This window comes from Rhineura floridana, chromosome 6 (assembly GCF_030035675.1).
Source record: "Rhineura floridana isolate rRhiFlo1 chromosome 6, rRhiFlo1.hap2, whole genome shotgun sequence".
NCBI classification, from domain to species: Eukaryota; Metazoa; Chordata; class Lepidosauria; order Squamata; family Rhineuridae; genus Rhineura; species Rhineura floridana.
In genome coordinates, this window is record NC_084485.1 from 148,342,367 (window position 1) to 148,366,851 (window position 24,485).

The 24,485-nt window shown below is 41.7% G+C and overlaps 1 protein-coding gene across 1 annotated transcript in view; it reads left to right on the forward strand.

Moving 5' to 3' along the window:
• Nucleotides 1-24,485, forward strand: part of NIBAN1 (niban apoptosis regulator 1) — a 112,265-nt gene that overhangs the window by 55,994 nt on the left and 31,786 nt on the right. The window contains exons 2-5 of the mRNA XM_061634045.1: nucleotides 7,444-7,574; nucleotides 8,714-8,845; nucleotides 9,884-9,998; nucleotides 11,632-11,799. Coding sequence (XP_061490029.1) covers nucleotides 7,444-7,574; nucleotides 8,714-8,845; nucleotides 9,884-9,998; nucleotides 11,632-11,799 — 546 coding nt within the window. The remainder of the gene's footprint in view (nucleotides 1-7,443; nucleotides 7,575-8,713; nucleotides 8,846-9,883; nucleotides 9,999-11,631; nucleotides 11,800-24,485) is intronic.

Genomic DNA, 24,485 nt, shown 5'->3' on the forward strand with positions numbered 1-24,485 from the left:
CTTGCTTTCGGCAAGAAGGGTTTAAGTGCCTTCAGGCCAGGCCAGTCACCAGAAGGTCACTGTAGGAAGAAAGGAGCCTAGTTTTGTGGAGATGTTAGATGGGAGCATTCGGGAGTAAAGATGGATGCCTCTGAAGGCTGCAATTCTAAACACATGTACTAAGGGACTAAGCCGCCATAGAACTCAACAGGACTTACTTCTGAGTAGATATAGTTTGGATTGTGCTGTTGGTAAAGCTTGACTAGGGATCCTCTGCAAAGAGATCCATATCCAAGCAGGGTTGGCAACCCCCTGCCTGGAATGCCCTGCCCTTATCTTTTAATGTGGCTGCTGCAAACGTCTTTACAGATTTGACCCTTCTCTTCAGAAAGAGGTCTGAGAAATTAGTAAGAGTAAGAAGATTCTCTACCCTTTCTGTCGGCATAGATGCAATCATCCTTCCCCTGCGCCCAGCAGGAGCTCTGGGCCGGAAGGGATGCACTGGCATCTCATAGAGGACACCCTCCCCTTTCATGGGGTGTATGGTTTGTCCTGGCCCAGAGCAGATTTTGGGGTGGGCACCCCCAGTTACTTATTTTTTCCTGTATGTTTTGGTCTGCTTTGATTTTGCATAGATGCTTGCTTCCGTGCCCTGCGCCCAGCAGAAGCTCTGGGCCAGGCGGGACGCAGTGGCATCTCATAGAGGACACCCTCCCCTTTCCTGGGGTATATGATTTGTCCTGTCCCAGAGCAGAGTTTGGGGTGGGCATCCCCAGTTACTTATTTTTTATGATTTTATGACATCATTATGTATTTATGATAATATCAGAAGCCTGATGATTTTGATTGCATAAATGTATTGTTATTCCTGATGGGGAGAGTCCCCCAATCACAGTGATATATCATACAGGGTACCCCAACATATATTTTGGGGTTCAGAGACATGTTAAGTTTGGTTTGAAGTTGCTGTAGTTGTCAACTCTTCTTTTTTAGTGTTTTGAACTTTCAAGCAAATAAGGAACTGGGAACTAGGAACCAACTTCAGCGTCGTATCAGTTAAATAGATTAAACAGTTGCGGGGGGGGCGGCTGATGTTTTGGTGTATATCTCAGGAACCAGACCACCTAGAAACTTAATTTTAAAAAAATTGAAGCTGAGAGTTTGGAGATTAAGGGGTGCTAGCTGGAGAGCCGGAGGCCCCCAAAAAACCGGAGACTCCAGCCAAAAACCGGAGACCTGGTAACTCTAGGCACAGCTGGTATAGCATGGTGGGGAGGAGAGCCTGGCTGGGAGTCCAGAGTCTGTGAGTTCAAATCCCTGCTTGTGTCTCCTGGGTGTAAAGGGCCAGCTAAAGATCACCCCCACAGTGAGTGGCTCAGGGGTTACGTGCCCTGCCCCCTGTGCAGCCGTGGGCAAGCTGCATAGTCCCAAGGAGCCCAGTTGCCCCCCCAGCTGGCAGCTGCGGACAAGGAAGGGGCTGGCTTGTGCAGCTGTGGCAAGCTGAGCAGGCCCTGGCCAGCTGGGGAGGACTAGCCTCAGAGGGAGGCAATGGTAAACCCCCTCTGAATACTGCTTACCATGAAAACCCTATTCATAGGGTAGCCATAAGTTGGGATCGACTTGAAGGCAGTCCATTTCCATTTTTTCATGTGTAAGAGGTCTAAAAAATTAGGAGAGATCTTTGAAAGACGACATGTTGCAGACTTGTTCTGTTCTGCAAAGAGACATGGCCCTTCCTCAGGGTTTTTGTATAAACTAGCTGTTGATGGTGATAAATATTTGTTTATTCAGCAAACTTAGCTACTCTTTATCTAAAGACACCTTGGAATGTCTCTTGAAAATAATTCACCTGCAGTGTGGGAGAAGATTTTGTCTACAAGGAGGGTTTGGGGGGATCTTTTTTGGGGGGTGACGTGGCAACCGGACAGTTTGTTTAGAATTTCAGAGTTCCAGACATATGTTGCTTTGGGACTAACCACTGACTGATTGTGAATCCCTTCTGCCATCTCATCCTGCATGTTTGGGAATAAACAGACAACTACACAGACCATAAGTCTCCCAAGTGCTCTCTGCTCCAAAGGAAAACATAGGGACTGCTCTGAACTTCCCACTGCTCAGAAAGGGGCAAATATAAAGCATGGATATGAGATTCAAAGTGACTTGAGACCTATTCTACCAAATGAAAGCTGAGATTATTATGTTGCATCAAAATCATCTTGTCTAAGTAAAATACAGTAGTAACACATTTACCATTGTGGCAGAGCAAAGCTCATCCTAAGTAATGGAGCTTCTTGTTGGAAAGTGGTATAAAAATATAATTAATAATAATGAATAATTGCTAATAATAAAGAGATCCTTGTAAGGCTACCAAAGAGGCTAGCATAGCTAAGAGAATGGCAAAAATTTATTGTTGTTGTTATGTGCCTTCAAGTCAATTATGACTTATGGCGATCCTATGAATCAGCGACCTCCAATAGCATCTGTCATGAACCACCTTGTTCAGATCTTGTAAGTTCAGGTCTGTGGCTTCCTTTATGGAATCAATCCATCTCTTGTTTGGCCTTCCTCTTTTTCTACTCCCTTCTGTTTTCCCCAGCATTATTATCTTTTCTAGTGAATCGTCTTCTCATGATGTGTCCAAAGTACGATAACCTCAGTTTCATTATTTCAGCTTCTAGTGATAGTTCTGGTTTAATTTGTTCTGACACCCAATTATTTTTCTTTTTTGCAGGCCATGGTATGCGCAAAGCTGTCCTCCAACACCACATTTCAAATGAGTTGATTTTTCCCTTATCCACTTTTTTCACTGTTCAACTTTCACATCCATACATAGAGATCGGGAATACCGTGGTCTGAATGATCCTGACTTTAGTGTTCAGTGATACATCTTTGCATTTGAGGACCTTTTCTAGTTCTCTCATAGCTGCCCTCCCCAGTCCTAGCCTTCTTCTGATTTCTTCACTATTGTCTCCATTTTGGTTAATGACTGTGCTAAGGTATTGATCATCCTTGACAAGTTCAATGTCCTCGTTGTCAACTTTAAAGTTATATAAATCTTCTGTTGTTATTACTGTAGTCTTTTTGACGTTCAGCTGTAGTCCTGCTTTTGTACTTTCCTCTTTAACTTTCATCATTCGTTTCAAATCATTACTGTTTTCTGCTGCTAGTATAGTATCATCTGCATATATTAAATTATTGATATTTCTCCTTCCAATTTTCACACCTCCTTCATCTTGGTCCAATCCCGCTTTCCATATGATATGTTCTGCATACAGATTAAACAAATAGGGTGATAATGTACACCCCTGTCTCACACCCTTTCCTATTGGGAACCAACCAGTGTCTGCATATTCTGTCCTTACAGTAGCCTCTTGTCCAGCGTATAGGTTGCGCATCAGGACAATCAGATGCTGTGGCACCTCCATTTCTGTCCATAGTTTTTCACGATCTACACAGTCAAAGGCTTTGCTGTAATATAAAGCACAGGGTGATTTCCTTCTGAAATTCCTTGGTCCGTTCCATTATCCAGAGTATGTTTGCGATATGATCTCTGGTGCCTCTTCCCTTTCTAAATCTAGCTTGGACAGCTGGCATTTCTTGCTCCATATATGGCAAGAGATTTTGTTGTAGAATCTTGAGCATTACTTTACTTGCATAGGATATTTAGGCAATAGTTCGATAATTACTGCGTTCCCTGGGATCCTCTTTCTTTGGAATTGGGATGTATATTGAACGCTTCCAGTCTGTGGGCCATTGTTTAGTTTTCCATATTTGTTGACAAATGGCAAAAATGCATTCATTTAAAACTACTTTCCCATGTGCTGAAATGCTGAGGTTATCATAGGAATGGCCTGCAACCAAAACCAGATGGGAATATTTCAATGCAACTGAGCCACAGATAGGGAGAGAGACTTGAGGTGCATAATGTACTATGAATGTCTGTGAGACCTTCAATTTTCTCTGCTGTAAAATGCAAGGATGTGGACCCTTCCCAACAAGAGGAGAAAATACAATGGAAGTGTTTAAAAAAATTGAAACAGCTGCAAGGAAGCAATATTGTAAACAGCGGCCAGATGGAGTTATGTCTCTTAAACAACAACCATAAACTCTGTAACTTCATACTTTCCATATGTAAGAAGACCAAGACCTCTTGCAGAAGGCTGATGGAAAGGGCTGACAATGTGTATATGTAAGCATATTTAGAGACGTTTAGATACATGAAGATTATTGCTTCGTATGTGTAGCTTTCAAAAACGTTCAAGGATTTGCTAGTAAACCCCTAAATTTTACTTCTGGAACCCTTTCATCGACCAAGATGGCGGCAGGGGCGTTGGCGCCTTGGGGAGGCTTCGGCCGCCATCTTGGTTGATGGCAGCCCTGAGCGGAAGCACACAAAGCCACAAAAAACAGGAGAGGTAGGTAGGTGGAGCAAGGGAACCAGCAGGCGGCTTGGAAGCGTCCCCCCCTGTGATTCGCAGCAGCAATCCTGCCGCAGATCGCAGAAGTGGAGAGCTACTCTCCTTTCCTATTGAGGGGCCTCTCAGGGGCCCATGGCCAGGGCCCAACCTGGCCCCCCTTTGGCACTGGCCCCGCAGACCTTGCATTATAGCTCCTAATTCCTTTTGCTACATCACTTCTCACTATTAAAGCAACCCCGTTTACTTATGGAACCCTAAATACACTGATCATATCAACTGATCTTTAGCTGATTGCACAGAAGGATTTCATTTATTAATATGAATTATTAATTTAAGCTACAAAAATAAGCATTTTGTATGGCACCTTAGGGTGCTCAAATAAACCTTCACATACAATTCTGTAAGGCAGATCAGTTATTATTCTAGATCCCTGTGGGTGGGACTATTCCATGTGAGTTTATGGCAGAAGTGAGTTTTCTGATCTAGGAACTCATTGATCCAAAGCTTTGGAAACTATCTGTTACTCGCAGATGTGTGCAATGCAGTCCTTGTATGGAGAGCTTTATTATATATATTTGTATGTGACATGTACTTTGCTACATCAACTCTTGAAGTATGGTAACAGGTTACTTTAATTTTTGTTTTGGTAACTCAACAGCACATTCTATATATGCCTACTCAGAAGTAAGATTTCTGGGGCTTATTCTCAGGTAAGTGGTATAAGACCATAGTCTAAATTGCTTTATGTAATCACATATTGTACATCAAAATTAAAAAATATATAGTTAATGATTCTAGATAGCTGGTTTGCTAAATGACAGAAAAGTTAGATGCTTCTGTGAATGTTTTTATACCACAGTTTCCATCCTATTCTTCTTCAGCAATCTGAATGGGAATTGACAGATAAGAGCCTGTTTGGATTGCAAATACTGGGTACCCTGATCGTGCACACTTGACACTCACCTTTGCTATCTATGACTTTTTTCCAATGGTACACTGCCCCACTATAGGCGTTAATACATTCACCTGAGTAGTAACCGCTACTGTAAAAGGTGTGCCAATTTTGTATATATTTAAGCTCTAATCACTGCCTATATTTTTTGCATCTCATTGGCATTCAATTCTGGTCTTACAATTTTCTCCTTTATATACCTACCAGCTAAGGTTTCACTTCATGCATTTGACATGAAGCTTGGGCCCACAAAAGTTGATGCTATAACAAATTTAAGATCTTTGAGGTTCCCCAAGACTCTTTGATTTTGTTTCCCTCTGGAAAGTATTTGTAAGAAACTTATTTTGCCCTTCGCACTCCTGCATGGGGTACCACTGACTGATTTAAAGGTACAGAGGCAGCATGTGGCACAGTCTGCAAGTTTAAATGGCTGCTTCTCCCATAGGAAAAAAATACCCTCTCAGCATGTGAAGAGTTGCCATACATGTCAGATCATACGGGTGGGGCTATCTCCGTTGAAAAAGCTGGAGGACATAATGCCTGAAGTGGCACTTACGTGTATAAAAGTATGGGGCCTTAGACCTCATCTACAGCTCCATATACAGTTGACCCAGAAATTCACTCCCACACCTTATTACATGTAGGCCATTAATATGGGGCCCATGTGTGAGCTGGCCCTTTGGTTTGTTGTTGTTATGTGCCTCCAAGTTGACTACGACTTATGGTGACCTCCAGTGACCTCCAAGAGCATCTGTCATGAACCACCCTGTTCAGATCTTGTAAGTTCAGGTCTGTGGCTTCCTTTATGGAATCAATCCATCTCTTGTTTGGCCTTCCTCTTTTTCTACTCCTTTCTGTTTTTCCCAGCATTATTATCTTTTCTAATGAATCATGTCTTCTCATTATGTGTCCAAAGTATGATAACCCCAGTTTCATCATTTTAGCTTCTAGTGATAGTTCTGGTTTAATTTGTTCTAACACCCAATTATTTTTCTTTTTCACAGTCCCTGGTATCCGCAAAGCTCTTCTCCAACACCACATTTCAAATGAGTTGATTTTTCTCTTATCCGCTTTTTTCACTGTCCAACTTTCACATCCATACATAGAAATCGGAAATACCATGGTCTGAATGATCCTGGCTTTAGTGTTCAGTGATACATCTTTATATTTGAGGACCTTTTCTAGTTCTCTCAAAGCTGCCCTCCCCAATCCTAGCCTTCTTCTGATTTCTTGACTATTGTCTCCATTTTGGTTAATGACTGTGTCGAGGTATTGATAATCCTTGACAAGTTCAATGTCCTCTTTGTCAACATTAAAGTTGCTTAAATCTTCTGTTGTCATTACTTTAGTCTTTTTGACATTCAGCTGTAGTCCTGCTTTTGTGCTTTCCTCTTTAACTTTCATCAGCATTCATTTCAAATCATTACTGGTTTCTGCTAGTAGTATGGTATCGTCTGCATATCTTAAATTATTGATATTTCTCCCTCCAATTATCACACCTCCTCCATCTTGGTCCAATCCTGCTTTCCGTATATGTTCTGCGTATAGATTAAATAAATAGGGTGACAAAATACACCCCTGTCTCACACCCTTTCCCATGGGGAACCCATTGGTTGCTGTTATTAGTAAAATCTAAGAAGGCCCTGAGAAGGTGGCCAGGGGGCAAATAGACACATCCTCTTTAAGGGACTTAGCAGGAAGGTCTTGGAAACTGACACATGCAATCTGGAATCAGATATCTTAAAACATTGTGCTTGAGGACTTTATCTTTTGCTGCAGCCCATCAGATAGGCTGGAATCAGAACAAGGAAAAGAGTTCTTTAGAAGATAAGAGATCCTATTTCATATACTTTTCAGAAAGTGCTAGAAACAGTGCTATGTCAGATATAACAAAAGGCTCTTAGCTCTATCCAGGTCACGGAATGTTGTTGTGTCAACAGGTGTCAAGTTGAAAGTTCCATTGTCTTACAGTATCATCCATTGTATGCAGTCATGTTGTTCTTTCACAGAATTAGGTGCTGAAAGCAGTTTTGAGAACTTTACTATTATGAAGCCTAAAGGCTAAATGTATTATATATAAATATTTCATTTCAGGAAAGACAGAAGCTGTGATCAAGAACTTCAGTCCACATTATAAACGCCAATATGCAGTGTCCTTTTGCAAGCACATCGAGAATGAACTGGAACAAAACAGAGACCTGCAGTCCCAGTTCTTAAAAACAAAGGTAATAACAACAAGAATTGTTTATTAAAGGCCAGACCGAACCTGCACTACACATTTTGAAACCCTTTTATTGAATGCAGTGGTTTGGTTTGTATGCAGGGGCAAAGCCTCTCTTTTTTTTGATGCTCCTACCTTTCCCCCTCTCCTCTCCTCTCCTCCCCTCCCCTCCCTCATATGTGCCTATTCCCTCTGTTATTCACTTCCTGGTTTAGGCAAACTGCAATTGCTGCTATGTCCAAGTTGCTGACTGAGTTCAAGTCCCCAAGCAGCTATAAAGTCTACTAGGTGACCTTGGGCCAGCCACTCCTTCGCAACCATACCTACCTCACAGGAATTCAGAGTTGCCTTGTCTTGTCTCCCACCCGCCTTCCCATTTTATCCTCCCTAAGAGCCTGGTAAAAACCACAAAACATGCAAGAGCCCTGTTCCCAACACCCAATGCAATAAGTGCCACAAAACATTTTGAGCTACAAGGGTTCTGGGGGATGGAGGGGAGGGAATCTAGGGCGCTCACAAGCAGGCTGTAGTATGAAATGGTTGGTCTCCTTCCTTCCTATTCCCGTTTCTCAGTTTCAAAGAGAGGGCAGAGAACATCACTCTTGCTAATACACCTTTGCAAGACATTGTAAAAGCAGGAAACTCAAATGTTAATTTGAAGCTGGAGAAAGGTGAGCCCACAGATTGGGGGCTAATTGCTGCCCTGGGCTCCTGCTGGGAGGAAGGGCAGGATATAAATCAAATAACAAATAAATAAATAAATAATAGTGTCTCTAAGCAAGTACAGGGTGCTTTTAATTTTTATTTATTAATAGCACGTTTTTACTCTTGAAACAGCTCGCAGCAAAATTAATAAAACTAATTAAACATTAAAGCAACAGCATAAAACAGAATAATAGCTCCCCCCCTGAGCCATACAGAATTAGCTAGCCGGTATTATTATCATACTATGCTATCATTGCCAGCTACCAAATATCAGAGGCTCTAGGGCAGGGCTTTCAGTTTCCAGAACACATCTTCCAGACAGGTTTATGACCCCCCCCCCAAAAAAAACCTTTCTTCTTATAGATGAAGAAATGGGAAGCCTTTCAAGATATTATTTCTACTTCTCTGTAACTTTTTCAAATTTTGGCTTTTCTGTAGCCTCCTGCAGAATCCAGCGTGGTCATTTATGAAGGGGAGCTGTCACATTTTGCTGAAGAATTGAAGAAATGGAAAGACAGATATATAGTGGTTAATAACAACTATGCTGTGGAGAGCTTTGAAAGCAAAGAGGTAAATTATCAATTGATCAAGTGCTGAGGGTTGGAAATTAGGTGCATTAATTGGTCATGCTAAGCTTGGAGTTCCTATCTGTTTCTTCAACAGCACTAGCAAATGGTGATAGTAGAATATATGTAGCACATTGAAGTGTTTGCTTTTTATCCAGTGTGCTCTGATCGTTTCATGCATAGAGTGATTCTCATTTGATGCTTCAAGGAAACACAGCTGAATATTGCCCTCCCAAATATTATTTACGTTATGAATTCTCTCTCCACCTCCATTTTTTGCTTTGCTCATTTTAGTTTGCAGCTTCCCCTACCTTCAATATCTCATTACAAAATTTTGCTTACAAGGCAAAATCCTGAAATTACAGCTCTGTTTGTGAGTGTTTTGTTGCAAAGATCTGCTTGTGGGTGGCATGAATGTGGCCAATCTGGTAAGCAAACTTTTGTAGAAAAACTGTGTCAGGGCAGGCTGTCTGCCATGCTAAAAAATTAATCCAAATACTGTGCTGAGAAAAGCTGGATCCCATAACCTGCATAAAATATGCATATTGAGAATATTTGCATAATTTGTTGTATTTTAAATAATTATTTTTTATTTGTTCTTTGTTCTATGTGATTTTTGACTTCTTGTAAGCTCCCCTGGGAACCTACTGAAGTGAAGGGCAGGGTGCAAGTCAAATAAATAAATATATTTAGTTATTTAACAAGTCATGATGGAGTCAAGGAACTATTTCGGTTTCTGCAAATCTTACCCAGCTGCTGCTTTTGCTTCTGAAATTTCAGCAGGCATAGCCCACATTCCCTCAAGCATCTTTTTGAAACCATAGGGGCCAGAAAACTGCTTTAAAAAAGGAAAGGCAAAAATCCTCAGAAAGCTGAATTCTGTGACCAGTACCACCACTTGTGTTTTTTGTACACCCTTAAGAAAACACAGCATGCAGACGACAGCCCTTCTCTCATATCTGTACTCCCATTTAAACTTAAATAAGTTGAAGAAATATCTTAGGCTTATTTTCTTAACTTTATTTTTCATTCTGAATCCCAGGCTTTCCAGAAGGGCATTAGTCCTAAAAGCTGCATTCTACCGGTTGGAGGCAAAGTTCTGACGACAGAAGAAGAATATAACTCATTATCTGATAAACATTTTACAGACCCAAACAGTAAGGCATGGCAAGCTAAAGTTGAGTGGGCTGTATCTCCGTGTTTCTTTTTCTGTTTGATTATTGGTAAGCCTAAGACAGCCTTTCCCAACTAGTGGGCCACCATATGTTGTTGGACCACAATTCCCATCTTTCCTGACCATTGGCAATGCTGGCAGAGGCTGATGGGAGTTGTGGTCCAACAAAATATGGTGGCCCACTAGTTGGGAAAGGCTGTCCTAAGAGATGCAGTATTGTGGTATATGAGTCATCAGTCTTTCTAACAGCGAACTCAGGTGGTTTAGTGATGATAGAATTGGAGCCAAAATTGGGCTACTGAGGAACAATCTGCATGCTCAAGGGAATCCTGAGATTTGCAACAGTATTTTAAAAAACTTGTAAAAAACTTTTTAAAACCCTAAACCTTAAAGAGCAATGCCCCACTCCTAATTGAAAATAGGAAGATGGTGCACGCACTGAAGAAAGTGGGAAAGAGAAGAAGCAAGGAATGGTAAATACACACACAACTCAGGAAGGCAGTTTTCTGAGGGCTCATCTATGTGGGAGTTTAAATGTGGATTTGACGTGGTGTGTGCCTTGATTTTTGGATGTCATCCACATGATGTTATCCCCATCTAACTGGCAGCCTGCAATTTTTCAACAATAACTTGGATTTTCCTGATCCGGGGAATATCCAAAAGGTGCCATAGAACAACTGATAGCAGAGTGTTGGCACAACTTCAGGGTAGCCTTTGGGCTGCCAGTCGGAGTAGAGAGCACTGGGTTAGATGGACCAATGACCTGATGGTATAAGGCAAATCCCTATGTTCCTTCCCCCAACCCTCATAAAGCCCCCCCCCAACGTTCAACATAGGAAGGTTCAGGGCTAAGCAAGCTGTGCGGCAAACTTTGAACCTGAGTGGTATAGCACTGGGGGGGGGGAGAGAAAGAAATAAGGTATTCAATGAAGGGGTACGGTTAAACAATAGTAATAACGGTGGCAGGGGAATCGGACCCTACCAAACTAAATTACAATTTACAAAGAACCCCAAAGATTATGCTTACATAATTTAGTATACAGCACAACATTTTGTTGTGTGGGCCCACTTCCCAGGACGCATCAAGGCTCAGCCTCTGTGGGGAGCTGGCTTTCAGAGTAGCAAACAAGACTCAGAGGAGGCCAGAAACAGGTGCATAATCAAAACCAGACTGAAGTCAGATCCAGTGCAGCAGTAGAAGCTCAAGAGGACCAAAAGAAGATGCTTGGTAAAAGCCAGGCAACGGTGAAGATAGGCAGTAAATCAAGGAAGGAAGCTGGAGCTTAGAATGTGTCCTGACACCAGACACAAGTTGCTCTGGAACAAGTTCTGAGTCTAGGGAATTTATAGGATCCAGTGAACCAGGATTGGCTGTTGGGGGTCAGGTGATGGAATGCTCAGACAGGTTTGGTGCTTCAACCTAGATGGTGCTCTCAAAATACAAAGCTCACTCTGCTATGCTTTGTAGAAACTGAGCAGTGGAAATACATGCTGAGCTGACTGCTGGGAGTTGTGGTTTCAGAGCTTCTACTGCCTGGTGGCTTACACCACTTGTATAAAAACTGGGTGCAAGTCCTGAAACTTGCAAGTTTTTAACATGTCTATTTTTCTTAAAGGTTCAAATGAAAAAGAAAATGCCCAGGCTTTTGTTGTCCTCCCAAAGGAATTTCCAGTCTATCTGTGGCAACCTTTCCTCAGACACAGTTACTTCTGCTTTCCAAATCCAGAGTCTCAGAAGCAATTCAGCACAGTATTGAATGATTGCATCAGACACTTAAACCATGGCAAGTACAGCAGGCTAAGTTCAATATCCTTGCTATTGTGTTGACATGTGTTTGATTATCACTGGCTATCCAACCAATATACCTTAGCAAAATTAATATGTAACTCCCTTGTATGGAGTTGGAGTGGAACTACAAGTTAGGGGTGACATGGAGATGCCATGATCATGTTAGGCGTTTCCTTTTCCTGTTCAGCAACAGGGAAGGCAAAGGAACCATGATGACATCATGAAACGAGTGAAGTTCTAGGGGAATGCAGGCTGATTTGTCAGACTTGGGGAAGCTGGAAATAGGGTTTGCACTTTGCAATCCTATTATTTGTTTCTGGGGATGATGGGAATTGTAGTTCAGCAACATCTGGAGGGTGCCAGGTTCCCCACACCTGCTTTAGTGCAAATGTACAAGTGTGAGGGTTCCTGGAGAGGAGATTTGGGCTGCTAGGCTTCTTCCCAGTCCTCCTGCTGCTGCACAGCCATGAACATGTTTGTCTCTTTCCAGAAAATCCATGAGCTGTAGACGTCAAGAGGACCATGTTTGCTAAGCTATGGTTTCACTTAGCACTACATGTGAATGGAGCCATAGTGTGATAAAAATCCATTGTGGCAATTCAATTCAATGATAGTATTGAACGTCTTGATGTTTTGTAGTTTAGCTGTTTCACATTTATCCATAGTAGTCTCATGATTGCATCCTGTGGAATATAGAGGATATTATCTAGCCACTGAGCTTATAAACCATATTGGCGCAGCTTCTCCAAAAGTGGAGGCAGGTGTATCTTGAAAACAAATAATAGCTGAGGCAGGCACCCTCAGGCTTAGGGTGGCTTGATGGATGATTAGCTCTTGACAAAATAAATTCAGCCAGCTTCCTTAATATACTACAGTCAATGTTTTTTCTTTGTTTTTAACTCATTGTTCTGAGCACAAGGGTGCTTCCTTCCAGATGGGGGCTTAATTTACAAATGAGCCGTTGAGATATTGCAAACAGGTCATTGGTCACAGCTTTTTTTTAACCTATTGGATTTCTTCCAGAGAGGGTAAATCTGAATTAAAGGGGGGTAGAATCCAGGCTGGCATTTTGATGCCATTGACATCATGTGGATACTGCAAAAAACTTACATGCATGCAGAGGACCCATCTCACCAATAAACACCCATCTGGAAGCACTCTAAGACTTCCCTAGAATTGATAATACTGAAAAAGCTTTTTGAGCTGAAAGACATTTTCTCCATTTGCCTCAGATTTTTCATGACAAATATTTTCTGGATATCTTATGAATGTTTGAGGCAGTGAGCATATCTAGTCCCCATTGGGTTGCTTTTTGTGGGGTTGTTGCTCTCATAGGTTTTTTCCCCCTAAATATTTTTTGTACTTCTTCAAACCTTGGCGTTTCCCTGAGCATGCTAATACCCCCCTTTCTTTTTGCTTCAGTCCTGCACTCACCAGCTGCGTTTGCTATTGGGAGAGTGTTTTTGTTCAAGAGTATACTTTTATATCATTATATGTCAATAGCTTGAGATATATTTGACACCTACAACATGTAAATAATCAATCAAAATATGACAAAAAAGGTAAGGCAGCTAAGTTTCAGTTTCGAAGCAAACTATTACCTTCAAGATTCAACATTTGCATTTCAGATGCAAAACTTGGCAAATTTTGAATGTTTTTCAAGATGCCATTTCAATTGTAGACAAATGGGACTGTTGTAATAAGGGGTAATGCCCAGCCAGTTAAAGACTGCAAATGACCATTGTGGGCCCAAACTAGGGATAGAATCCTCACCTTTTCTTTTTTAAGTGTGGCCCCCTAGTGGTTGTTAAGGATCCAATTTCTTTTTCCCTGGATATCTTTTCATTTTTCCGATCATCTCTGCTTTTTTTTTTGCTTTGCAGAGAATTATCAACATTATAATTGCTATTTATTCATGGATCTCCACTGGTATAGTTCTTTATTCTGAACTCTGTAATTCTTGCCTGTTTACATTCCTTTTCAAGTGCATTGCAGAACAGATTAAGGCAGATAAATTGGTGTCTTCCCCCCTGCTGCTTACAATCAGCACCTCATTCCCCTCTGCCGCTTTCTGTCTGTCTGTTACAATCAACATTTCATTCACATCAGTGAAAGGGAATACACATTTGAAGAGCTTATGTAGATCGATAAAAGTATCACTCACACTATCGATGATTTCAAAGTGAATTTAAAAAACAAATGAATTGGGGGGAAAAGATTGAATCAGAAACCACACATGGAGAGTTACTACTTCAAAATTCTCTCCGCAAAGATAGAGAATATCAGAAATAATAATTAATCTGATAGCAAATCTGATTATTGCAGAAATGGAGCCCATCGCTAGTCCAAACCTATTCTAGCAGCCACAAGTCCTGTGATTCAAGAGGACCCCAGGAATGGTTTTCCATATCTTTATGATGTGTTATGAGCAAGGACAACTCATCTCTTCTTTCAAAACATAGATGTACAGCCGTTGGCATATATTGTAATTAGCACCCAGACAATAAGTCACATTAAGGCAAGATTTATGTATGGGAAGGCTTCTGCCTTGGGAAGAGCACACATATCTTTGGCATGTCACAGAATCTTGAATCTATATAAGCTTCAGTGAATGTGCTTTGTAAAACAGCCAGCTGAAGTCAATTTCCTCTGATGCATTCTTAAAAGGAAAGTCTTTCACATAGTTTATAATCCCCATTATTCATCTCTTGAAACTTTCGTCACACAGTGATCTATGCTAAATACAATCCCTTTTGTTCTATACTGGGTCAGTAATAGAATGGATCAACTTTTCCTGGCATGCCAAAAATCTTCTGTGACTCAAAATCTGCATCATGGATTTAGTTTGGTCAATGTCTGTTTGCAGAAATGTTAGTGGACTCACTGTGCTCTTGGCAGTCTCTATTCCTAACTGAATTTAGGCCCATCGCACCAGGGGACGCAATGATGTGCTACAAAAGTATGGAATAAATTACCTAATAAGCCTTTTGTATCTTTACCATTCTGGATTTATTTCCTGCTCTTCATGATTGCTGCTTCTTCATTTTTTATTTTTGTCACATGGAATTACTATGTTCTGGATGGATCTTTCACACATTAAATATCTGGATGTTTAATTAAAAACTTACAATAGTGGATTTGCTTTTGGAAGGGAGGTGCAACTGTTGCACAAACTGAGATTTCTATATGGGTGACTACATTGTGCTCTTTTAAGGGGAAGAAAAAACATTGCAACACATGCTAAATTAAAGGCTGGTGGAGACGAAAGCAACTCTCTTACTGATTTTACCAGGTTCTGTCTCACCCCTCCCTACTTCAGGGTGGGGTACCCCAGTAAAATAACTAACAACATTAAAATTACTACTGTTTAGGAGGTTAAACCCTAAAACCCACAACGTCACTAAGTAAAGTCAGAAATAAATTTTCAAAGAAACACTGGACTGCTGTCATTATGTACTGTGTTCTTGACTGTGTTCATTCCAGGTGTGATAAGTTTATGGTGACCTTGTTTCTGAAATTAAAGGCAGAACTACTTAAGCCTATAGGAAGGGTAAGGCAGGGCTGTGGAGTTGGAGTCGGAGTCATGGAGTCAGAAGCAATTTTGGGTGGAGTCGGAGTCTGAGTTGGTAGAAATGTACCAACTCCGACTCTGGCTTCAAAATAAATTTTGATTGACATTTTTAAAAAAATATAAATTCACAATGTCAAAGAAGCTTCCCATGAAGTCAGCTGTAGTTGAGCATTTCACCATAACTCAAGATGGAAAACATTTTGTGTGTCGGAGTATGACACAGGACCCAGATGAAGACAAATGCTGTGATGCCAAGATCAGCGCATATTCAGGCAGCGATAAAAATGCTCCTATGAGAGCTTCCAATTTCAAAAGACATTTACAGCTCTTTCCAGGGCTGTGGAGTTGGAGGCAATTTTGGGTGGAGTCGGAGTCGGACAGTAGAAAAATAGAGGAGTCGGAGTCAGAGTCGAAGGTTTGGCATACCGACTCCACAGCCCTGGTGTAAGCCTGAAATGGAAGGGTTATACTTCTGCCTGATGACTTCTGTTGGTGATGGAGTCATGTTCCCTGTGGATATAGTGTTATTTGTCCACAGTAATATATGCTGTATTCGCACAGACCCCCAATATGTGATGTGTATGCACAGTAGGGGAGATGGACTCACCCTTCTTCAAACCTGCCTCTCCTTGGTGTGTTGGGCTTGTTGATGGAAAGGGCTTGTGCACACAGCCCCAATCCATAAAAATCATATATTGGAAAATCACAGGGAAGTAATGGTGTGGTGTGGATTGGACCTGTCTGGACTTAGTGGCATTGTACTTGCCCACTGCATGTAGATACAGGCTTCTATTAATGTTATGGTGTGTGCTTCCTGGTAAGCTTGGCTGTCTGTCCTCAGCATTCTATATGGAATCTTAACATTTTGCATAAAATTCAGACTTGTATCAATGGGTTGTATCCACCTAAGTTCTACTCAGAGTAGATTCATTGAAATGAATGGTCCTACGTTAGTTGTGTCCATTCATTTCAATGGGTCTACTCTGAGTAGATCTAACATTGGATACAACCCATAGTTTTCACCTTTGATGCAGGTTCTGACTTTCATGATTGTGGAGACACATTGGAAAACAAAGCAGAAATGTTTATAGAAGTCTCCAGAGTTAGAACTTGCATACCCTTCATCTTTCTCCTTTATGGTGTCTGGTCATATTGCACATGCTGATAATGCTACACTTAGCCATAGGTATTTCTCCACTTGTCACCGCAGTGCGGCCCGCCTCAACTCTTCTTTTAGTTCTGCAGAAACACATTCGCTATTTAATTTATACGTTTGGCAAATATACATTACTTTTGTGCTGAGTTTCTTTTTTCCCTGCTGAATTCAGGTTACTGAGGGCTCAAACAGTCCGACAAGTAGTCTAGTGCAGTGGTTCCCAACTTTTATGAGTATGGGGACCCCTTTGTAAGCTCAAAAAATGTCACGACCCCCCCTCAAAATCACTTCTGCAAATATCCCTTTCCATAAAATGTTCCCTGCAGACAGGAAGGTGTTGCTTTCTTTTCTTCATGCAAAGGTCCAATCAAATTGGTTCCCCACCTAGACAGTCTGAAGACATACAGCCCTATCTCCTAACACCAGTGGGTTACAGTGTTGGACTAAGATCCCGGTTCAAATCCCCATCTAGCCATGAAGCCCACTAGGACCCGACACAGTTTCTCAGCCTGACCTATCCCATAGGGTTGGTGTAAGGATAAAATGGAAAGGAGGGGGGGGGAACCATGTGCACCACTTTGAGCAACTTGGAGGAATGGTGGGATATAAATGCAATAATAAATAAATTTCTGCTGCAATGCCAGGACCCCAGCCTCAGCCAACCTGCTGAGCTTTTTTTTTTTTTTTAAAGTAAGAAGCAGCAATGTGGTGGTGATGGGGATGCTAGATTGTGCACTGCAGACAATAGGGTGGACAGATTAAGGAGGGCGGTTAGTGCTTTTAGGCCTTGGGATGATTATCAGAACTGATGACTTGGTTAGCGTGCATTTGGGGAATGAGAGTGGAGCAGACGACAGATCAGTGCACACACATACACAAACACACCTGCCCCTCCTGCACGCATCCGCAGGCGTGCATGCATTTGTGCACATGGGAGGGGGAAAACCTTCAACTGCCACAGCATCATGGAGAGAGAGATGGGGGGGTGGAATGTGGGTGGAAGAAAGGGGTGCTGGCACACACACTTAGCCTCAGACATGGGGGGGTGAGCAAGTCCTGAGCTTCCTCACTGCTCCTGCTTCTGTCTGGGCTGAAGGTAAGATCTGGGCAGCCTCGCAAATAAGAGTAATTTTTAAAAGGAGGTGGCAGTGAAGCAGGAGCCAAGAAAGGCAGGCAGGCAGGCTGCCAGGAAGGAAGGGGGAAAACAGCCTTTACTTGTAGCCTTGCTTCTTTTTGCTTCACAAAAAGTCCTCTCCTCTTGTTCTGTGTAAGGGCATCGTCATCAGAGGAGTGCTAGGAGACGGGAGTCAGCGATAGTAATCCCCTCTTCTTCCTGGTAGCTCCACCCTCAGCCGTTTTTTTTTAATCTACCATGTTTTTTATAGGCAGATGCCTGCCTTTGGCACGCCTGAAAGATGCTCTGCAGCTTCAACAAAAGGCCTCCCCTCTCGTTTGGAACAAGGGGGAGGTGTTGTCTGCGGGGCAGTGGGGAGCAGACAGCGTCCAGGAAGTGAAGACTTTTTAAAAAAAGTTAATAAATAATTCATTTCTCTACTGTTCGCAGCCCCCTCTGGATTTCTTCTCGCCCCCCTTGGTGGGGATCACAGCCCCCAGGTTGGGAACCACTGGTGTAGTGTCTTATTCTGCAGGTGGCTGCTACATCCTGCATACTTACTGAGCTTCCATTTGTTATGAGAGTTTACTTTTTTCTTTGTGGTTCATACTATATAGTTGGGGTTTACGTAGTTTTTTAAAGATGTTTGTAATAGATTTCTGCAAATGTTCCTAAACTCTATTCTCTGTCGGAAATGATGGTAGGAATGTATTTTCGCAATGAAAAATTTTGCTCAGCTCATCAGACCTTTTTCAACTTCCCTCAGATTCCTCGGATGTTTTGCTGGAAGAGAAAACTAAATACTCAGTTCGCATTTTGCTTTAGATGAAATTTCTATGGCAGCTCTGGCTGTCATCCTTGACTCTTTGTGATAGAGCAAGCTAGAAAAAATAAACATGTCTTAATAGTCAACCCCACCCCCTGTGCTCCATGCTTCTAGAAGCTGTAGTTTTGCAACTGAGCAACGCTTATTGGAATTCATTAAGAAGTGACAATCCAGTCATCAAATCCTGCAAGGTGAGGACAGCTAAATTCTACGATATGCAAGTTTGTACATGATGCTTGCAAGTTTTCAGTTGCTATAAATACAGCACATGATTGTAGGCTTGTATCCTGTTTGGAAGTGACCTCATCTAGTTTCTGTTGGTGGTTAGCAACTCTTGTACCGCATGATCTGGCTAAGGAAGCCTCACAGTCCTAGTTCTTTGTGTACCTAGACAATTCAGCTCTCATTACAATGGATGGTGCTCGGTAAAATCTGTGTTTTTTATCCCAGCTCTGCAAAGATCAGCTCATAATTATTCTTCTAGGCTTACAAACCACGGTCAAATGTTGGATCATAAAGCTGCTATTGCATGAAATTAAAAACTCCGTTCAGTACAGTTTCTCCTTTTAAAAAATGGGAAGAATTTCCCAACTCTATGTAATGACTCCTATAATGCGCCTGTATCCTCTGCTAGTATTGCCTTTTTAAAATGTTCAAGAGCCAACAGAGCATGCATGTGCCCAGAGAACTGTATGTTGCCTTCTTCTGCCAAGACAACATTTTTCTTGCAGTAACATCGCTATAGAATAACTATTTGAGTTGAAGTTCCAAAGTCCACAGTTGGGTAATGCCTTCATTAGGACCGCTTTGCTGGGTTTTTTTAATGGACCAACATGGCTAAGTCTGCTTTTTATATTCAAGTTGAATGATGTTTTTACTTCCCACACTAGCACTGTATGCAGACATTAGTGGTGTGAAGTGGGGCTTGATGATGGCATGTATGAATCAGCCCTTAGAAGCATCTTGTTAAATGGTGTTTAATTTTGCTTTAAAGAACTATCTTATGATTATGTTAGCCGCCCTGGGATTTCTGTTGAAGTGAAGCATGTATATACCCTAAACAAACAAACAGCAAACCATGTATTACCTGCTCTTGTAACTGGTCCTTATTCTACTTGTAAGGGGCAAGTAGCAACCTGCCTCCCTGGATGAGCACCGGGACACCAAACTCTGTGTGAAGCTCTTGAAGCTGAAAAGCATGGATGGTTGCTCTGTGGTTTGGGTACCACAAGAGACACAGGTGGGAGAGTTTTTTGGTCTGAATCAACAGGAGCAGGGGAGCCTGTGGATCTGGCTATGATGTCATAGAGGTAGGCCTCCACTCCTGCCTGTATTCTCAGTGCTGTACTGCTGCCTCTTCGCTGTTATAGTGGGGAGGCTGCATGAGTTATAGGGCCTAGTCCCTTATCTAGCCCATTTTATCTCATGTCTGTAGTCTCACTACCTCATATCTTCATCTGTGTGCCTTTTTTTTTTTAAAGTTGGCCACCACGTCCATGGCTGTAATGGGAAGGATACTGTAGTTTCGCAGGCTGGTGTAGCATGGTGACTGAGCGCTGGGTTAGGAGGTTTTTGGTTCAAATTTTGTCTTCCCCACAAACTCATTATGTGGCCTTAGGCAAGTCAATCTGTCTGTGCTCAGCTGCAATATAGGGATAGTACTGACCTACTTTACAGGGCTGTTGTAAAACCTTGCAACTTTAAAAAACATTTTGGACATTCTAAAGCACTGTATACATGCTAAAATTATTGTTCAGTACTGAGCAGCACTGATTCAGCTGCATAGGCATATTGAGAGGGAAGGAGGGAGGGGGAGAGAGCCAGGGTTAGCTGCCACACTGTCCAGCTGGATATCCAACAGTCTGCCTCCTTTGACACAAGAGGTTATGACACTAATCTCTGATTCAAAATGGACTATTAGAAGTGCACAGAAGACTTATTGAATCACTATCATATCACCAATGTTGATGTTTCCCATTTAAGAATAATCTGTTTTTCATTTAAGATGGAGATTCCAAGCTGAATATTTGCATGAAGCTATATGGGACTGTGAATGTTTTGTGATTAATTAAATCTGTCAGTCTCTAACAGAGCATGTTTGGTTCTCTTGCCTTAAGAGTAATAAACCTTTAAGCAGTGGAATGAAAAGAAACAAACAATTGCCACTACCCATTTTATTTTACTTTATTCTGAACACACGGAATCAGACATGTCTGAATTCCCAAGCAGAAGGGTAAATCTGAGCCAGTTTTCTTCTATTGAGAGCCAGTGTGGTGTAGTGGTTATCGTGTTGGACTATGACCTGGGAGACCAGGGTTCGAATCCCCACATAGCCATGAAGCTCACTGGGTAACCCTGGGCCAGTCACTGCCTCTCAGCCTCAGAGGAAGGCAATGGTAAACCACCTCTGAATACCGTTTACCATGAAAACCCTATTCATATGATCGCCATAAGTCGGAATTGACTTGAAGGAAGTTCATTTTATTTTTTCTTCTTCTATTAACCAAATAGCTTTAAACATGTCAGCCAACATGTGGGTGAGACCAACCCTATCAGCTAGCAAGTACTCAGTCAACTCTAGACTTCTAATTCAAGATTTATTAAAGGATTCGAAATAAGCCATTAAGGAGATAATAAGAAACTGCACCAAAAGCAAATAGATAGTAATTTCTATCTAATACTTATTCTTATTTCCATTTACAGACCACTTACTTTCTAAAATATCTCAAAGCGGAGGAGTTAACAATAGAAGGAGGAGTTAACAATAGAATGAAATTTAACAGGGATAAGTGCAAAGTTCTATACCTAGGAAAAATAAACCAAACGCATAGTTACAAGATGGGGGTACTTGGCTCAGCAATACTACATGTGAAAAGGATCTTGGAATCATTGATCACAAGCTGAATATGAGCCAGCAATGTGATGTGGCTGCAAAAAAGGCAAATGCTATTTTAGGCTGCATTAACAGAAGTATAGCTTCCAAATCATGTGAAGTACTAGCTCCCCTCTGTTCGGCACTAGTAAGACCACATCCTGAGTACTGCATCCTGTTCTGGACACCGCACTTTAAGAAGAATGCAGATAAACTGGAACAGGTTCAGAGGAGGGCAACAAGGATGATCAGGGGACTGGAAACAAAGCTCTATGAGGAGAGCAGACAAAGGGGAGATATGATAGCACTCTTCAAGTACTTGTCGTGCAGAGGAGGGCCAGGATCTCTTCTCAATCATCCAGGACACAGAATAATGAGCTCAAGTTACAGGAAGCCAGATATCAGCTGAACATCAGAAAAACTTTCTACCTGTCCCGTCCAGAGCCAAAAGAATGAGGCAGGTGCGTGTGTGCGAGTAAATCTCGTTTTATTAGAGTAATAGATACATCAAAAGCATTGCGCTTCATAGGAAAACCTACACTACTTCACTAAAGTCCCTAACTATACTTTAGACATGCTCTGAAATGTGTGAAGGAAGTTGACGCAACGACCCCCCACTGCCGACGGCTGGCTTATAAAGGAAATGTCTTTGAATGTAATCTCTGACTCCTTCGTAATTCCTGTCTCTGCCCTGCCCGTTTCTCGCGGCGGCGGGAACGGGGGAAGAGGGGGCGCGCCTCCAACTGCTCATCGGAAGACAATTGCTCTCGAGCAACAGGCTCGAGGTCAGCGGGCGGCGCCACACTGGATTCCTCATGGGAACTGCTTGGGAAAGGAGGAGCTGGTTCTAACTCTGAAGCTTCCTCCCACTGATCCTGTGCATCGACTGGGGGCGGCGCGCTCTGCTCCTCTGCAAGAACGTTACTCATGGGAACTGGCTGAAAAGCAGGCTGTTCCCCTCCTCCTCTATCCTGCTCAGACACAACAATCTCCAACTCTGCTCCTTCTGACTGCGGAGGTGCTTGAAACTCATGCCTCCCCCTTTCCTGTTCCTTCTGAGTTGACTGTCTCACAACACTACCTGTTAGAGCAGTAAAACAATGGAACCAATTACCTAGGTAATAGGGAGGTGGTGAGCTGTCCAGCACTGGAAGCCGTCTGTCAGGTATGCTTTACATTGGATTCCTGCATTGAACGGGTTGGACTTGGGGCCAAGTCCCACAACAAGAAGAGTACTAGTAGTGGGAGACTCCCTACTGGGAGAGATCGAAACCCAAGTATGCCGAGAAGATCTGTAGATTCGCCAGGTATGCTATCTACCAGTAGGACGGATTACAGATGTGATGGAAGGGTTGCCATCACTCATCAAGCCCACCGACAGGTATCCCTTTCTCCTCATCCATGTGGGAACAAATGATACTGCCAAACGGAGCTATGAAGAAATCACATCAGACTATGAAGATCTGGGAAGGAAACTCAAGGACTTTTGTGGCCCAGATAGTTTTTTCATCCATCCTTCCAGTACTTAGAAGAGGAGTAGAAAGGGAAAGGGAAATACTCTGTGTGAATGAATGGCTACAAAGGTGGTACCAATGTGAGAGATTTGGATTCTGGGACCACGGGCTATACTTCCTGGGAGATGGACTGCTGGCAAGTGATGGGTCTCACAAGGACTGGGAAGAATGTGTTTGGCCACAGCATGGAGAAGTTCATCAGGAGGGCTTTAAACTGAATCCTAAGGGGGAGGGAGATGTAAACTTGGTGGTAACGACCAGAGCTTGGAAAAGTTACTTTTTTGAACTACAACTCCCATCAGCTTCAGCCAGCATGGCCACTGGATTGGGCTGATGGGAGTTGTAGTTCAAAAAAGTAACTTTTCCAAGCTCTGGTAACGACTGATAAAGGCTTGTGCACAGTAATGAGAACAGAGAGATCAGCTCTAATAGGGCCCAGTAACAGTCCTCAGAAAAAAGTAGTAAGGAAGCCAAGTCATAAATCACATGGTCTTCGATGTCTGTATACTAATGCACAGAGCATGGGAAACAAGCAGGACGAACTTGAACTCTTAATACATGAGGGCAATTACGACTTGATAGGTATAACTGAAACTTGGTGGGATGACTCCCATGACTGGAATACAGCAATTGAAGGATATAACTTGTTCAAAAAGAACAGAAGGAATGAAAAGGGAGGTGGAGTCACGCTATATGTTAAAAATATATATCCCTGCACAGAAAAATCAGGAAGATGAGCTTGGTAGCTCCACAGAGAGTATCTGGATTAAAATTAATGGGGCAAGTAATAAAAGGAATGTGGTGCTTGGAGTCTACTACCGACCACCCAGTCAAGGAGAAGACGAGAATGTAACTTTTGAAAAGCAAATTGCCAATGTTTCTTTTTTTTTTTTTTTTTTTTTTTTTTTTCAATAATTTTATTCAGATTTTCATAAAACATACAAGACAAAATCATAAAGCATTCAAAGACAAAAAACAAAATCAAAAATAGTTAAACAAAAAGAAAAAAAGAAAAGAAGAAAAAAAAAAAACAAAAATAAAAAATAAAGAGTAAAATATTGACTTCCCATTTGTCAAAGATCAAATCAGTTATAAGTCTATAATATATAGCAATCCTGTCTCTTAAGTCATATTATAAAATCACTTTCCTCCAGTAGTTATCTTACTTAATCATCAAATCTCATAAACATTACTTTATTCTTTCCACAAAAAGTCAAAGAGAGGTTTCAATTCTTTAAGAAATATATCTATCAATTTTTTTTTTCCAGATAAGCATATCGATTAATCCATCTCATTACTAATTATGATAATCTTATTGTCATAACCATAGTCAAAATAAACATTTCAATTAATCCATCACATCAGAATCTGTTAGGTTCAGTAATTTCAGTAGCCATTGTTCTATTATCTCTATTAGTTCCATTTTCCATCTTCCATCTTGAGTAGTCTTGTTAAGTCCAGTAATTTCAATATCCAATCTTCCATTATCAGTATTCCATAATAATCTTGCTGTCAAAGCCATAGTCATATAATAAGAGTCTGATGGGAATTACCTCTATCCCAAATATTTTCTTGCCATCCATTCTGAATAAGTTGCTGAAATACTGCTGTAAAATCATATCTCTGTT